At 36.5% G+C, this 16,963-nt stretch overlaps 1 protein-coding gene across 1 annotated transcript in view; it reads left to right on the top strand.

Annotated features, from left to right (window-relative positions):
- The window catches only part of GUCY1A2 (guanylate cyclase 1 soluble subunit alpha 2), a 324,412-nt gene that overhangs the window by 200,828 nt on the left and 106,621 nt on the right, over positions 1-16,963 (top strand). Inside the window, exon 5 of the mRNA XM_012474492.3 lies at positions 176-661. Within this exon, the coding sequence (XP_012329915.1) occupies positions 176-661 (486 nt within the window). The remainder of the gene's footprint in view (positions 1-175; positions 662-16,963) is intronic.

Here is a 16,963-nt window from a genome sequence, read left to right as displayed (position 1 = left end):
AGAACCATGAATTTTAAATTGGCTAAAAACTAGATTTTAATTTGCCTATATGAATGCAGTAATGCAGTATGGCTAATAAAACATTTTTGTTTTTCCTGTTCATCAGATAACATATTAAATTTTGTGAACCCACTATGTGAAGAGTACTGATCAAAATTCCATGTTACTTTCACAGGTGATGGAAGTCAAAGGACAAATGATCCATGTTCCAGAATCAAATTCCATTTTATTTTTGGGCTCTCCATGTGTGGACAAGTTGGATGAACTCATGGGCCGAGGGCTCCATCTCTCAGACATCCCTATCCATGATGCCACCCGAGATGTCATTTTGGTTGGTGAGCAGGCAAAGGCTCAAGATGGCTTGAAGAAAAGGATGGATAAATTAAAGGCAACTTTAGAAAGAACTCACCAGGCCCTGGAAGAAGAGAAAAAGAAGACAGTGGATCTTCTGTATTCTATTTTCCCTGGTGATGTAGCCCAGCAACTGTGGCAAGGGCAGCAAGTACAGGCCAGAAAGTTTGACGATGTCACCATGCTCTTTTCAGACATTGTCGGCTTCACAGCCATATGTGCCCAGTGCACTCCCATGCAGGTCATCAGCATGCTGAACGAGCTGTACACCAGATTTGACCACCAGTGTGGATTTTTGGATATTTATAAGGTAAGGATGTTTAGTTACTTATATATAAATGTTTTTAAATAGTAAATTGTCATCTTATTTAAATTGATTTTTTTTACTTAAACTTGATACTAAATAATTGACAACTCTTTAATTTAGAAATCTTTATAGAGAATACAGGTATTTCTTCTTTATGAGTAAACTTTCAATATGAGTTGATTTGTAGTATGGGCACAGATAACTGTGAAGAATCGTGACATTTCTCAGTAAGGAAGAATTCTATATAGCTACTCCTCTAAATTTATTTTTATTAAAAAATTAAACTTGTTGAATCCTAGGCAACTTTTCACCACATAATTATTATTGCTTAGAAAATGGGGTTCCAATATAAACATAGAATTTTATTTTGATAGTTAAAAAGAAATAGCAAGTTATATTAAAATATGCATTGTATTATCAAATATGCTAATCAGTATTTTGCACTGCATCATTAATTGAGATCTCTCAAATTCTAAAAAAAAAAGAAAAGAAAAAAAAAAAGAAAAACCTGTATATAAATACTCTAGCTATTGCCCAAATGACTAATGGGTTTTAGAGGAAGTACCTTAATTTTCCAAGCTACATAATGGAAACACTTTCAAAACGGTTGCTAACTACCATTTGTTGGTTTGATTTGGTGAACTCCTTATTAATTTCTTATTAAGATCATAGGAATAGGTTGAGTCATCTAGCTCCGTATCTACCTAACTGATAACTCTACAACTTTACCTAGAATCTTACGTAGATTGCACAATGTCAGGGCGCAGGACTTTTTTATATGAAGGGCATCAAGTACTTTTAGTATAAATAGTTGTGAACTGCAGGTTTTATTTTTTTTTTCTTTACTGACCAGCTACTCATTTTTATAATGTGATCGTCACATAAGCAGATTTGGAAAGAAACTGTCTGATTCACTTTGTGAATTTCATATTATCATCCAGAGAGTGTTTTTATGAAGGTGTGTCTTCTTGGGGAAAGGAATTCTTTAGTTCCATTATGTAGAATATATAGCAAATGTTAAATATTTTACTTGAGTTTCTTCTGTGTGGTAAACATTCAGTATGAAGTATATATGAGGGATTTTCCTTGTTATAGAAAATAAAGTTCTTATGAATTATCTTTAATTCTCTTATAATTTATTGGTATATAATTTGCAGTAGAGGTAGCCAAATGTCTGATTCTAAACTGGAGAGATACTATAATGCTATACTGTCACTTCCAGAAGAGAGGAGATCAGCTGAATTTGGCAGCACTTTCCTTCCTCCAGACTTGGGGCACTATTACACCAATCTCTGCGACAACCGATCTTTTCCCTCTAAACTACTGATTTTTGTAGTGTTTGCTTCCTCTAGTTAAGCAATCATGTTTTTTGTTCAGCCCTAAATTCATACAGCTAAATGAGATTATAAATAGATAAATAAATTCTTCTTTGTAAAAAAAAATGAGAATCCTTGATAAACACAATTATAAGTTAGTTTTTTTGTTTTTTGTTTGTTTTTTGAGACGGAATCTCACTCTGTCGCCCAGACTGGAGTGCAGTGGCACGATCTTGGCTCACTGCAGCGTCCACCTTCCAGGTTCAAGTGATTCTCCTGCCTCAGCCTCTTGAGTAATTGGGATTACAGGCACACACCACCATGCCCAGCTAATTTTTGTATTTTTCTAGAGATAGGGTTTCACCATGTTGGTCAGGCAGGTCTTGAACTCCCGATCTTGTGATCTACCCACCTCAGCCTCCCAAAGTGCTGGGATTACAGGCGTAAACTACCATGCCTGGCTGTATAAGTTAGATTTTGAGAAAAGGAAAAATGTGATGCTTCTGAGTATACCAAAGCAAGTTCAAAGTTTTAAAATATAATTTGTTTTCTTAAGACATCAAGCATTTCTTTCCTTGACATAAGCTAGGATATCTCACAGAAAAAGAAAAACAGTAGAAATATTCTCTGTGATCTTCAAATGTTATTAAACCATGGACAGTTTCATATAGTCATCAATAAAAATTAACAAGTTTTAACTTACAAAATGTTTATATATATATATGTGTGTGTGTGTGTGTGTATATAATTCTAGTTCACAACTTATAAACTACACTTTCTTAGGAAATTTTGCAATGAATTATAACTAAATAAGATTCCATGGCTTGGTGTTCTTAACGTACCTTCAATACTAGGGTATTAGCCAGGGTTCTCTAGAGGGACAAGGCTAATAGGATAGATGTATATATAAAGGAGACTTGGTTAAGGAGTACTGACTCACACGATCACAAGGTGAAATCTGCAAGTTGTGGAGCAAGGAAGTCAGTTTGAGTCCCAAAACCTCAAAAAGCAGGGAAGCCACCAGTGCAGCCTTCAGTCTATGGCCGAAGACCTGGGAACCCTGAGCAGATCACTGGTGTAGGTCCAACAGTCCAAAAGCCGAAGAACGTGGAGTCCAATGTACAAGGGCAGGAAGCATCCAGCACAGGAGAAAGATGGAAGCCAGAAGACTCAGCCAGTCTCGTCCTTCCACATTCCTCTGCCTGCTTTTATCCTAGTCACGCTGGCAGCTGATTAGATGGTGCCCACCAGGATTGAGGCTGGATCTGCCTCTCCTAGTCCACTGACTCAAATGTTAATCTCCTTTGGCGACACTCTCACAGACAGACCCAGGAAGAGTATTTTTTACCCTTCAATCCAATGAAGTTGACACTCAATATTAACCATCACTGCTAGTAAGTGTATGTATCTATGATAAGTGTATAGGGCAGTTTTGGCTGCTTAGGATTAGGGAGGTTGAGTTTGGGAGATCCAGACTGGAAATACAATATAGGTTAAATCCATAGCAATAATGGTTTGGCCAGAGAAGAAAAGACAAAAAGAGGTATTACTCCTGTATAGAATTTTAAAAAGTACATTGGTAGAAATGCTTTAAAAGGGATATAAATAGAAAACTTCTATTTGACCAGCCTGATTTGTAATAATCATAATCATTCTAGTATATTTCCTAGAAAATATACACAGTGCTACTTTAAGCCATGATCTATTTGCTAAATTTTTAATTGCTGTTGAAATAAAAATCCCAGAGGCAGTAGATTTTTTATAAGGACCACAAATCTTCTGATTTTATGAAATGAAAAGAGCTTTGCTAGATTTAAGTGTGTGTAGAAGTTGAGTAATTATGTATAATAACCGTAACACAGAGAAAAATAAGGTACAGCCCACCTTTTATGTTAGAAATGTGAAAGGAAGCCAGGTAAAACTAGATGCCAAGAGGAAAGAACTAGATGGAGTGGCCCACATGGGGCTTTCACAGTGTGCTACATGGTGAGATACTAGTCTCTGAATTTGTGGTTGCCTCTCTCTTGTTCATGTCATTACTCCACGTTTTCCTATCATTAGGTAGGTGACAGAGTAAAGGATTATAATTTTAGTGGTAGAATTCAGATAAATTAAGATATAATAAGGCCATTCTGCTAAAATAATCAAGCTTTCTATAAAATAGGGGGTTGGGGAAGAAGCTGTGGATTTTACTCTGCACATAGAAGCACTGAGAAAATGAAGGCCTTTACAATGCTTAACTGCCAGATGTTACAGGTGTTTGAATACTAAGTAAGAGCTAGGCAGATTGAAGAAAGCCTGGGTTATAATTTTGTTTCTCTTGTAATTAGAAAGGCAAATTTTCAGTGAAAGTCAACATAAAACAACATACTATATAACATTTTGCTTCTCAGATTGTTCTCACATTAATGACATAAAGAACCAGCATCTGATTTTGTAATTTAATGGCATATACATAATAATAATAACAAATAATGGCATTGGCTATTGAAGCAAATTAATGTAGATTTTGCCTTATTTTACATTTGTCTTTGGCAAAACCTTTGATTTTAGATAAGCCAGGGTGAAAGACTTCTCCAATTTTTCTCATTCCATTCTGCCAAGGTTGCAGCATTCCAGTTCTATTTTAAATACAATCTTTAGCATTCCCATCTTTTCACCTTTAAGCACTTTAACTTGACTCTTCTCCAGGTCTGTACCCCATTAAATAAAGATATTCAGTGCATCAGTCTCATAGTTACATCATAAGCATTTCAGTGAGCTTTCCTATACTCAAAGAGCTTAGACTAGCATCTGGTACATGGTAGTAAATGTAAATATTAGCTGCCAATAGAACTTCTCAGACAGGTGTATCTAGACACACAGGGGTATGTGTTATGTGATTATATGTGTTTGTGTGTATGTATATATATACATACTTAGTGTGTCCAGAGCTTTTTGGAAAAGAACAAAATATGACCTCATTTAATCCCTCCATGAATAATATGTGGCATGTACATTTTCAGATTAAAAAAACTGAGTTTTGGAAAGGTTAAATAATCCAGATAACATAGCTCATAAGTCAGAATTTGAACTGAGACTTGTCTGATTCTAAAGCCTATAGGTTTTGTACAAGTTAGGCTGTGATCTAGACAAAGAATAAATTATAGAAATAAAGAATGGAAACTGTTTAAAAATGATGTTAAATAATCAATAACTGTAGTTACATTGAGTTGGAGATTCTCCCATCTGTCATCTTTTCTCTATGTTAGAAACCAGCCAGCACCTCTGTCTTCACTCCTACTATGGAAAGTGGTACACCAAAAAAGGCATTTGGGGAGCAGTGGTCCCAGCTGCAGACAATAAGAGGTGTATTTTTAAGATAATGAAATGGAATAAAAGTTGATCTGGTTTTAAAAAACATCTTTCCCAGGTAACTAAAAATGTTAGCGACAAAATACTTTTCCCTGTCAGAGTAAAGGTAGAGGTGGCGTATTCCCATCACAGCCTTCAAGTGTGGTTTGCAAATATCCATGGTGTTAAACATTGAGTGTCAGGTTTGGATTGGGAAGAAGGAACAGTAAGACAAGATAGGGCAACCAGGAAATACTAGGACCAAAATTCTATTAGATTGGGGGACCTCATGTTGAAAATCTGAAAAACAAGAACACAAAGTTCATTTTGGCATGGAATGCAAGTATTATAAGTCTAGCTGGAAAAAGCAGAGTTCAAGCCAATTAGCAAAGTAGGAGGAAATCCAGGCACACTCTTAGGGAATGCAAGACCTTGGGACTGGGCACAAGGGGACTAGATGACAGGAATTGGAAACCAGGCAGCATGTCTAGAGAGAAAGTACAAATATGTGTATCAGAGCAGACTATGATGAAGCATAGTCTTTTCCCTGGGCAGAATTAGGCTTAGAGTCAGAGGGTGCACAGGACAAGTCTACAGCATCAAAGGGGAACTGAATATGGCAACCTCATCGAAGGATATAGAGATGTCCACTGAGCTTTTAAATGCTAAAACAGGATTAGACTCACTGAGATACTAGAGTTAGGAGGTTGGTTATATCCCTCCTTGAAAATGCAGAGAATGTGCTTGGGGACACTCTTGGAATTAATACAATTTGAAAATTACAAGATACATTGAGTCCTTTTAAAAATCTTTTGAGGCCAATGAAAACACTGTGTTAACTTTATAAATTCCTAACTCCATAAATACAATAACAATTAAAAGAGTTAGAAAAGCCATTAAGATCATGTACATTATTTAATTTATACTAGTATATTATTATGCTTTAGTCTTCTATTAACTGTAGACTCCTGCTAACTATAATTCCTTCACCACTTTGTGGGGAAAAAAATCTAGACATTCTGTCTTAATACACTTTGTGCTGTCATAATAGAATACCTGAGACTGGGTTATTTATAAAGAACAGAAATTTAATATCTCACAGTTCTTAAGACTGGGAAGTTCAAGATGAAGGTGCTGGCATCTGGTGTGGGTCTTCTTGCTGTATCCCCACATGGATGAATGCAAAAGGGCAAGAAAGAGCAGAGGTGAACCTATTCCTACAAGCTCTTCAAATAGTGGCTATATCCTCATGACCTCCCATTAGGTCCCACCCTTAACACTGTTGTACTGGGGATTAAGTTTACAACACATGAATTTTGAGGAACACGTTCAAACCATAGCACATTCTAAAATTAAATACAAAATGCAAAAGTGAATAGTGATAAATATCCATGAGAGAGATGCTTGTACATAAGTTTACATATAAATGATCAGTGTTGGCTTTTGAGTGTGAATGTTAATATCCCAGGGAAACTGAGAGTCAGGCAAGCCCTTCTGGTCTGAGTATCTTGGTGAAGACTGCCAGGGCTTTGCATTGATATACTCACAGCACCTGAGCTTGTGTATTGAATAAGGAGCTATAGCAGACTTAAATCCCCATCTTTAACCTTTGTAAAAGCTGAAAACAGATGTTCCTGACATAGAGTTTCAAGGCTGCACAACTTTATGCCTCAAGAATTTTGATTTGTCTTGACATTTGATATGAAGCTACTAAAGCGCTCTGTTCTTCACTGGACCTTCAGCCAGCCTTCAGAAAATGCAGCAGATTCTCAAGGATATCACTTTAGCATGAATTAGATTTAACAGGAATATGAAATGCTTCACTTCCACCTTGTTTTGTTGTAAAACAGCCTTTCAAAGTACTCAGGTACTTAGGGTATTGTTGGAATTTTTAAATTATGTATATGCTATTTTACTTCATTTGCAGCATGAAATGCCAGTTCCATTTAGTAAAGAGTAACTGCTTCATTTTTTCTTGAAGATTTACATATTTCCTCTTTTAATGATCAGTGTACACACTTTTAAAATTGAGCACTGTTAAAGGTTTGTGTTAATTCTCTTCAGTAGTATCCATCAACATCAACATCATTTACTTTTGCTCTTTTGTTAGAAATGAAGCAACAATGTTTTTTAGTAAGTTAGGAAAGAATTTCTTAAGTAAAAAATTTATTCAACTCATTCATCACTCAATAAACATTTAGAATTCATTTGATAAGGAGGCATGACTTCCATAGAACCTTAAAAATGTTATGGAAATTAGCATGTATTTTTAGAACAATTTTAATGAATAGAAAAGAACTCATTTATATGCTTTAGGAGGTAAGGTGAAAGTCACAGATAAGCATTCTGTTCTGATAGTTCTATGGGGGGAGTTATATTGTCAGTTTCAAAATACCATAATGCTGTAAAAATTACCTGAAGAGGGTTTAACCTCATTCATATGTTTGCCTTTGGCAGCACTTTGGTTGGAGATAAGGAAGAGGTAAGGGTAAGATATTCTTCTTTCATTCCATTCAGCCGAGACTGTGGAATCCCAGTGCTATCTTGAGTGCACTAGTTGGAGTTCTCATCTTCCCACTTTTCATGGCTTAATCTCTCTGCCTCAGTTTTATCATCTGTAAATAAGAGACTAATTTTACCACTTTATAGTCCTATTTTATGAGCTTTTAAATGAGATTTAAGTAAAGTGCTTAGAACAGTGTCTGCTTCATGGTAGTAAATGTACATATTAATTATTATTACTTTTCAAACAGGTATATCTGGTCCTGTATGAGAAGCATGTGTGTCTGTGTGAGTGTGTGTGTATATGTGCAGGCATTTTTATGTATGTAAACATTGTGTATGCAACGCTTACTAGAAATAGATAAAATGCTTATTTATTTGGATTTATTCTTTCAAATTATTAGAATTGCATTGTAAGCCAAAGACTGTGAAGGAAGGGTAGAGAGAGAGAGATAAAAGATAAGGAGGGAGGGAGAGAAATAGCTTTCTGAAATGCATTATTTGTGTTACCTTCATGGGGCCTCAAAGACTCTTAAAGATGAATACATCTGCATACTCTGAATTATAATATGGAATTTATAAAGATGACAGTGTTTCTTAAAGTCATAATGACTTGTGGGATGTCTGTGACCAATGCTGTGAAACTGAACCCCAAATGTCTATTTTTTATATTCTAATATGACAGCCTGAATTATTTTTCCTCTATATTCAAAGAACATTTCTTTTAGTGTTGTGGCATATTCTGAAGATAGAAGACTAAAATACTTTCAATTGCTAAGCAGAAATTAATATTAATGAAGTATCTTGCTGAATTTTTTGAAGTGTTTTGGGGTTATTTTTGTCCCTATTGATATTTAATTTCTAAAGAGTGGTGGCAACTTCAAAGAGATTGATGTTTTTGATTTTTACAACCAAGTGGTATGAACTGAATATTTATGACCACCCCCCCCCCCCACAAAATTCATGTGTTGAAGCCCTATTTAATGTGATATTATTAAGAGCTGGAGTCTTTGGAGTTAAGTTAAGATGAGGTCTTGAAGGTGGGGTCCTCAGTGATGGCCTTAGCATCATGATAAGAAGAAGAGACCTGAGCCTGCTTTCTCTCCTCTTTGTGAGGACACAGTAAGAAGGCAGCCACCTGTAAGCCAGGAAGAGAGCCCTCACCCGGGAAGTGAATTGTCTGGCATCTTGATCTTGGACTTTCCAGCCTCCAGAACTATGAGGAATACATTCCTGTTGTTTAAGCCACCCAGTCTATGGTATTCTGGCATTGCAGCCTGAGCAGACTGAAATCCCAAGAGAAGATATATCACTTCTACAGGCAGTGTGGAAATTTATTCATGATACAAGTATCTAGTAAGTTCTCTTAGCAGATTAGTCCGTGTTGCTAGGATATCCTATATCTAATAAGAATAAATGCTACCCCATGATGTAAATGAAAGATTTTCATTAGCCTTATAGAGTTAACTGTGTTATTACACAATATCTCTCTTTTATATATATCAATAAACTGCAAAGATGTTAAGCTCTAAGCTCAAACTGCTCATTTATCTTTGCCACTAACCACTTCAGCAGAACAGTATGAACAATTTGCTTTTAGTTTGTACATAGAGCAAGTTAACTAAAATGGAAATTGATTTTCTAGGCAGGACAGCTATCTCTCACTTATCTGACAGGATAGCCTTAATACAATGTGCAAATCTCACTGAATTGAGGTGTTCTTATTACCTCTTTTAAATAAACAAACCTTTAACCAATGCTTTTATGTAGCAGAAATGCTGTAAATACTTCTCCCACTAAATACCACTTAATAACAGTTATTTTAAAAGTAAAAATTTCTGAAAGCAAAATGAAATTAACGGAATTCACATTTATTAAGTACAAACTGTGTTCCTGAATCAGTGTTAAGTGCTTAAGTTGTGATATTTATTTTCTAGAACAATCTTGTGGAATAGGTGTTATGATGTCCCTTTTGTCTTTTTAAATTTTTTATTTCAATTTTTGTGAGTCCATAGCAGGTGTATACATTTATGGGTACACGGGATGTTGTGATACAGGCATGCCATGCATGATAATGGCATCATGGAAAATGGGGTATCCGTTCCCTCAAGTATTTACTTTTTGTGTTACAAACAATCCAGTTAGACTCTTTTAAGATGTACAATTAAATTATTAACTATGATCACTCTGTTGTGCTATCAAATACTAAGTGTCCCTTTTGAAGATGAGTTTAGTAAATTGCAAATGTTACTTGAATTTAGTTGTGATTTAGTTTAAAGCTCATATTTTAGAAAGCAATGGTTTAGGCCAGGCATGGTGGCTCATGCTTGTAATTCCAACAGTCTAGGAGACTGAGGCAGGCAGATCACAAGGTGAGGAGATCGATACCATCCTGGCTCACATGGTGAAACCCTGTCTGTACTAAAAATACAAAAATTAGCAGGGCATGGTAGTGCGTGCCTGTAATACCAGCTACTCTGGAGGCTGAGGCAGGAGAATTGCTTGAACTCAGGAGGCAGAGGTTGCAGTGAGCCGAGATTGCACCACTGCACTCCAGCCTGGGTGACAGAGTGAGATTCCATCTCAAAAAAAAAAAAAAAAAAAAAAAAGGGAGAGCGAGAGAAAAAAGAATGCAATCGTTTAAATCATTCATGTGTCAGAGTCAGATAGCTAGTGTTTCTAGTTACCTAGATGCAGAACCAGGACAAAAACATTATTCTGGCACTTATATATTATAGGTTTGTGCAAAAGTAATTGTGGTTTTTGCCATTCCTTTTAATAAATAAATGAGATATTTATTTATTTACAAATTGGTATGTTCTCTCCAGCAACTTTTTGTCTGACTGACAAATTACCAGAGTTCATCTTTTTAAAATAAAACAATAGTATGTCACAGGACTATTCTGAGGCTAAAAAGAACTAACAGCCAAAGGTCCTTATTACAAATACGAGGCCCTCGTTGTTGTAATTAAAGGATGAGCATGACTTTGTAAATTGCAATTTGAATTCTAGCCTAGAGGTAAAAACATAACTAGGTTTCCTTTTTTAAGGTATTCAACAAATGTGCACTATTTCTGAATATGTGTTACACATCATAAATACTTGTTCTCTTTGGCTCCCGGAGGTTAAAGAGAATCTTTGTACAAAAGTTAAAAGAATAATTTCAGCACAGTAGAAGATCCTTATGAAAATCCGTGTCCCTAACAATGAAACAGACTGGCTGAAGCATATGCTCCGATCCCAGGGGTGATATGCCACCACCTTTTGTTGGGGCAGGTAGGAACAGTTCCCAGTAGGTCCCTAAATCTGTGAGATTCTAAGAGTCTAAATTCTTAGTGTTGGAGCTGTATGTAGTTTGCTAGGAAAATGTTTTCACACTGCAAATCAATGCTGTTGCCTCCCTATTAATAAGTTATTCATCCATGGCAAGTTTTAAATGATTTGCGTTTATTTTTGCAAACATCTTTTAAAGTGGAAAGATGAGAATTTAACTCTGTCATCTTAAATTTGGGTTAAAATGAATATAAATGTAAGTTTTGATGCATTTTGCAAGTTTTGAAATGGGTAACATGACTTTCAAGTTGGAAAAATTTGCTTCAAGTTGAAGCAAAATCCCTGTTAGACTGCTGATCTAGCTGTGTATTTCAAGGGTGGAGGGTGTACACGTGCACAATGTATTGGAATCTATGAAAGCTGTCTATTAAGATAATGCTGTTCTTAAGATTGTCCAAAGCAATTTTCCATGTTGTATTTTCCTATGATAGTCAAAGTTTAATATTGGATAGCTTTTTATGCTGTCATCAAAGGGCAACTTTGTGTCTCTCTCTGTTTCCCTTACTAAATTCCATAACTAGTTTCACTGCGTCATGTCTGATGGGGCATATTTCAGCACTCTGATTAGTATAAGGTCCTTTGACCATCAGAGAGAGCCCAGATGAGGACTGTTGTTATTGCTTATGACAGTGAAATGACAACTAAATGTAGGGGAAAGGATATTAAAGTCTGAAAACCTGATTTTAATTATATCTTTGTCACCTAATTAAGTCATGTAACTTATCTGTGTTCAGCTTCTGCATCTATAAAATGGGAGCAATATTATAGGTCTCACATATTTGTTGCAGTTGACACAGAAAATTTGTTCAGCAAATGATTGTTGTTTGGAAATTGTCTATTCATAATTCAAAATAATAATGAGATATATATGTGGAAAATTGTTGTACATTAAGCAACAGTAGCAGCAGTTGACTCCATCACGAGTTATTCATATGAAGGAAGACCAAAATCAGAGAGAAGGTCTTGAGGAATTTGCTATGAAAGAAGGGACAGGGACTGGTTGAATGCCTAATACTTGCCAGGTATCATGCTAAACTTTTTATATATGTTTATTCATTAATTTCATTTTTAATAAATAGTTATCATATACTGTGTTTAAGTACTAATCTAGGCATTGGGTAATAACACTATTGAGATGTTTTATTTATTTTATTAGATTTGGATTTTATTTATTGAATTTATGTATTTGTTTATCCAGCTTTTTTGAATTATATTAATAATTAAATAAAAATTGTGTAAATTTAAGATTTACAGTGTGATGGTTTATGCATAAATTGTGTAATGATTATTACAATCTAATTCATAGTTGATCTATTAGATATAATTACACTTTATGTTTGTGAGTATATGTGTGTGTGTGTGTGTGTGTGTGTTTGTGTATGGTGAGGACACTTAAGATCTACTCTCTTACCTGATTTCAAGTATAAAATACAATATTATTAACTGTAGTTGGCTTACTATCTGGTAGGTCTCCAGAATGTAGTCACTTTATAAATGAAAATTTCTGCCATTTGACTAACATCTTCCCAGTTTTTCCACCCTCACCCCTTGGCAACCGCCATTCTACTCTCTGTTCATATGAGAAACACAGAGAATTATTTAGATTCTCACTGTAAGTGAGATCATATAGTGTCTGGCTTATTTCACTTAGTGTAATGTCCTCCAGATTCATTCACAAATGGCAGGATTTTGTTATTTTTTATGGCTGAATAATATTTCATTACATATAGCTGTGTGTGTGTGTGTGTGTGTGTATGAGTGTGTATATCACATTTTCTTCATTTATCTGCTGATAGATACAGGTTGATCTCTCATTTTGGCTATTTTGAATAATGCTGCAATGAACATGGAAGTGCAGATATCTCTTCAACATACTGATTTCATTTCCTTTGGATATGTATCCAGAAGTGAGGTTCCTGAAAATTATAGTACTTTTAATTTTTTAGGAACCTTTATAGTGTTTTCCATAATGGCTGTACCAATTTACATCCTCACAAACTGTGTACAAATGTTCCCTTTTCTCCATACCCTCACCAGCAATTGTTATCTCAGACTTTTGATAATAGTTATTCTAACAGGTGTGAGGTGATATCTCATTGTGGCTTTAATTTGTACTTCCCTGATGATTAATAATTTTGAGTCCTTTTGTATACCTGTTGGCCATTTTTATGTATTGTTTTGAAAAATGTTTATTCAGGTCCTTTGTTCATTTTAAGATCAGGCTGTTTGGTGTTTTTGCTATTGAGTTGTATGAGTTCTTTGAATATTTTGGATATTAACCTCTCATCAGACGTGGTTTGCGAATATTTTCTCCCCTTCTGTAGGTTACCTTTTTCATTATGTTAATTTTTTTGTTTTTTGTTTTTTTTCTATACAGAATATTTTTAGTTTGCTGTAATCCCACTTGCTTATGGCTTTTGTTGACTGTGTTGTTGGTGTATCTGAAAAACTCATTGCTAAGGCCAGTGTCACAGAGCTTTGTCCTTAAGTGTTTAGCTAAGAGTTTTATAGTTTTGAGGCTTACATTTGTGTCTTTAACCCATTTTGAGTGGATTTTTCTGTATGTCATAGAAAAAGGATCTAATTTCATTTCCCCAACCCAATCTAGCTTCCCAACCAATATATTTAAGAGAAGATCCTTCTTCCATTGTGTATTCTCAGTGCCCTTATAAAAGATTGGGTAGATTTAGTTCTGGTATCTCATTCTGTTCCATTAGTTTTGTGTGTTTTTTTATGCCAGCACCATACTATTTTCATTATGATTCTTTAGTGATTAGTTTGAAATCAGGAAATCCAAAGGCTCCAGCTTTGTTCTTTATTCTCAAGATTATTTTGACTATTGTAGTTATATATGAATTTTAGGATTATTTTTTCTGTTTCTGTGAAAAAGGCCATTGGAATTTTTATAGGGATTGCATTGAATTTGTAATCACTTCAGGTTCTGTGGGCATTTTTACAGTATTAATTTTTCCATTCCATGAACACATATTTTTCCATTGATGTGTCTTCTTCAATTTCTCTAACAAATATATGATAGTTTTCAATGTACAGATTGTTCACATCCTTGATTAAACTAATTTTAAGTGGTTTATTCTTTTCATTGCTAATTTAAATGGGATTTTCTTAATTTCTTTTTCAATACTATGCTGAATATGATAGGGAAGAGAGGGCATCATTGTCCTGTGCTGGTTTTCAAGGAGAATGCTTTCAGCTTTTGCCCATTCAGTATGATGTTGGCTATGGGTTTGTCATATATGACTCTTATTATTTTGAGGTATGTTCAATACCTATTTTATTGAGAGTTTTTAACATGAATAGATGTTGAATTTTATTGAAAGACTTTTTCTGCATCTATTGAGATAATCATTTGGTTTTTATCTTTAGTTCTGTTTTTGTGATGAATCACATTTATTGATTTACATATGTTGAACCAAACTTGCAACCCAGGGATAATGCCTACTTGATGATAGTGGGTAAGCTTTTTTTTTTTTTTTTCCAGACAGTCTTGCTCTGTTGCACAGGCTGGAGTGCAGTGGGTGATCTCAGCTCACTGCAACCTCTGCCTCCTGGATTCAAGCGATTGTCCTGCTTCAACCTCCTGAGTAGCTGGGATTGCAGGCACCTGCCACCATGCCCAGCTAATTTTTGTATTTTTAGTAGAGACAGGGTTTCACTATGTTGGCTAGGCTGGTCTTGAACTCCTGACTTCATGATCGACCTGCCTCAGCCTCCCAAAGTGCTTGGATTACAGGTGTGAGCCAACAGTGGGTAAGGTTTTTCATTTGTTGCTGGATTCAGTTTGCCAATATTTTATGGAGGAGTTTTGAATCAGTGTTCATCAAGGATATCGGCTCTAAGTTTTTTTTTTTTTTTGTCTTGTATTTCTGCCATGTTTTTGTATCAGGATGATGCTGGCCTCATAGAATGAGTTAGGAGGAGTCCCTCCTCAATTTTTTGGAATAGTTTCGGTAGGAACTGACATAAATAAGTTCAGTATAAGATATATAAAACCAAATTTTATTGGTGTTCTAAAGGAATCAAATATATTATTTTGCTGAGGACTGGGGATCCTTTCAGAAAAGATATGGTATAAGAAGTGAACTTGGAAGCATGTGACAAATTTGACTTCTGGAAGAGGGACTGGGGAGGCTTTTTTGTAAATCTATACTTATTCTGAGGGGATAAAAGATAGTAATTCCATAGATACATAAAAATTGTAGGATTTATGGGCTAAGATTGTCTTCTTTAAAAAATGAATTATTGAGGGGTGGAGCAAGATGGCAGATTAGAAGGTCCCACTGATTGTCTGCTTCTCAGAGACACCAAACTGAACAGCCATCTGCACGTGCACGCGCGCACACACACACACACACACAAGTACCTTCATAAGAAGCAAAATCAGGTGAATACTCATGGTATCCAGTTTAAACTTCATATCGCTCAAAGAGGCACTCAAGAGAATATGGGAAAGACAGTCCTCAACCGTTGACACTACACCTTCCCAATTTCCCCTGCAGGAGCTACAAAGCATGGAGAAATGTGTGCACTTGAGAGAAGACTGCAGTGATTGTGAGACTTTGCATTGAACTCAGTGCTGTCCTGTCACAGCAGAAAGCAAAACCGAGCTGAACTCGGCTGACATCCTCACACAGAGTGAGCATTTAGACCAGCTATAGGCAGAGGGAATCACCCATGCCAGTGGTTAGAACTCGAGTTCTGCCAAACCTTGCCACCATGGACTAAAGTGCTCTGGGGTCTTAAATAAACTTGAGTCAGTCCAGGCCACAAATACTGCAAGTTTTAGTGCTGAGGTGGGCTTGGAGCCAGTGGACTTGTGGGAGACACAACTTACTGAGATACCAACTTGGCAGCTAAGGAAATGCTTGCAGCACCCCTCCCCCAACCCCAGGCAGTGCAACTTACACCTTCAAAAGAGACTTCTTCCTTTCACTTAAGGAGAGGAGAGGGAAAAGTAAAGAGGACTTTATCTTGCATCTTGGATACCAGCTCAGCCACAGCAGGATAGTGTACTGGTCAGAGTCATGAGGTCACCATTCCAGACACTAGTTCCCAGACATTTCTAGACACACCATGGACCACAAGGGAATCTACTGTATTGAAGGGAAAGATCCAGTCCTGGCAGGACCCATCATCCAAAGAGTTACCTTGGGCCCTGGGTAATCACAGATGATACCCAGATCCTAGTCTGTGGGCCTTGAGCAAGACTCTAGGTGCACTGGCTTCAAGTGAGACTCGACAATCTTAGCTGTGGTGGCAACAGTGAGCAACTCCACCTGGTTGAGAAAAGCAGAGGGGAAAGTAAAGGGGCCTTTGTCTTACACCTTAGGTATCAACACGGCCACAGTGAGGTAGAGCAACAAGTAGGCCATTCGAGGTTCCTGATTCTAGGCCTTGCTCTTGCATAGCATTTCTGGACCTGGCCTGGGCCAGAGGGCAGCCCGTTGCCCTGAAGGATGGGCCCCAGGTCTGGTAGCATTCATGCAAGCTGACTGAAGAGCCCTTGAGCCTTAAGTGAATATCAGCAATAGCCTGTCTGATGTCCCACTGGGCCTATGGTAGTGCTGGCCACAGGGCGAGGCTCCTCTGACTGTGGAAAGGGGAGGGAAGAGTAGGAAGGTGTCTCATGGTTTCAGGGCGAGCTCAACCACACCAGAACAGAAAACCAGGTAGACTTCTAAGGTTTTTATTCCAATCCTTAGCTCTCCAGATGGCATCTCTGGACCTCTCTGGGCCTTGGGGTAACTCGCTTCCATGAAGCCAAGGACACAAGCCTGACTAACTTTGCCACCTGCTGCTTTTA

Source organism: Aotus nancymaae, unplaced genomic scaffold (assembly GCF_030222135.1).
Source record: "Aotus nancymaae isolate 86718 unplaced genomic scaffold, 86718_ANA_hifiasm-v0.15.2.pri h1tg000012l, whole genome shotgun sequence".
NCBI lineage: Eukaryota > Metazoa > Chordata > Mammalia > Primates > Aotidae > Aotus > Aotus nancymaae.
Note: the sequence above shows the minus strand (reverse complement) of the source record. Positions and strands in the feature narration are given on the sequence as shown.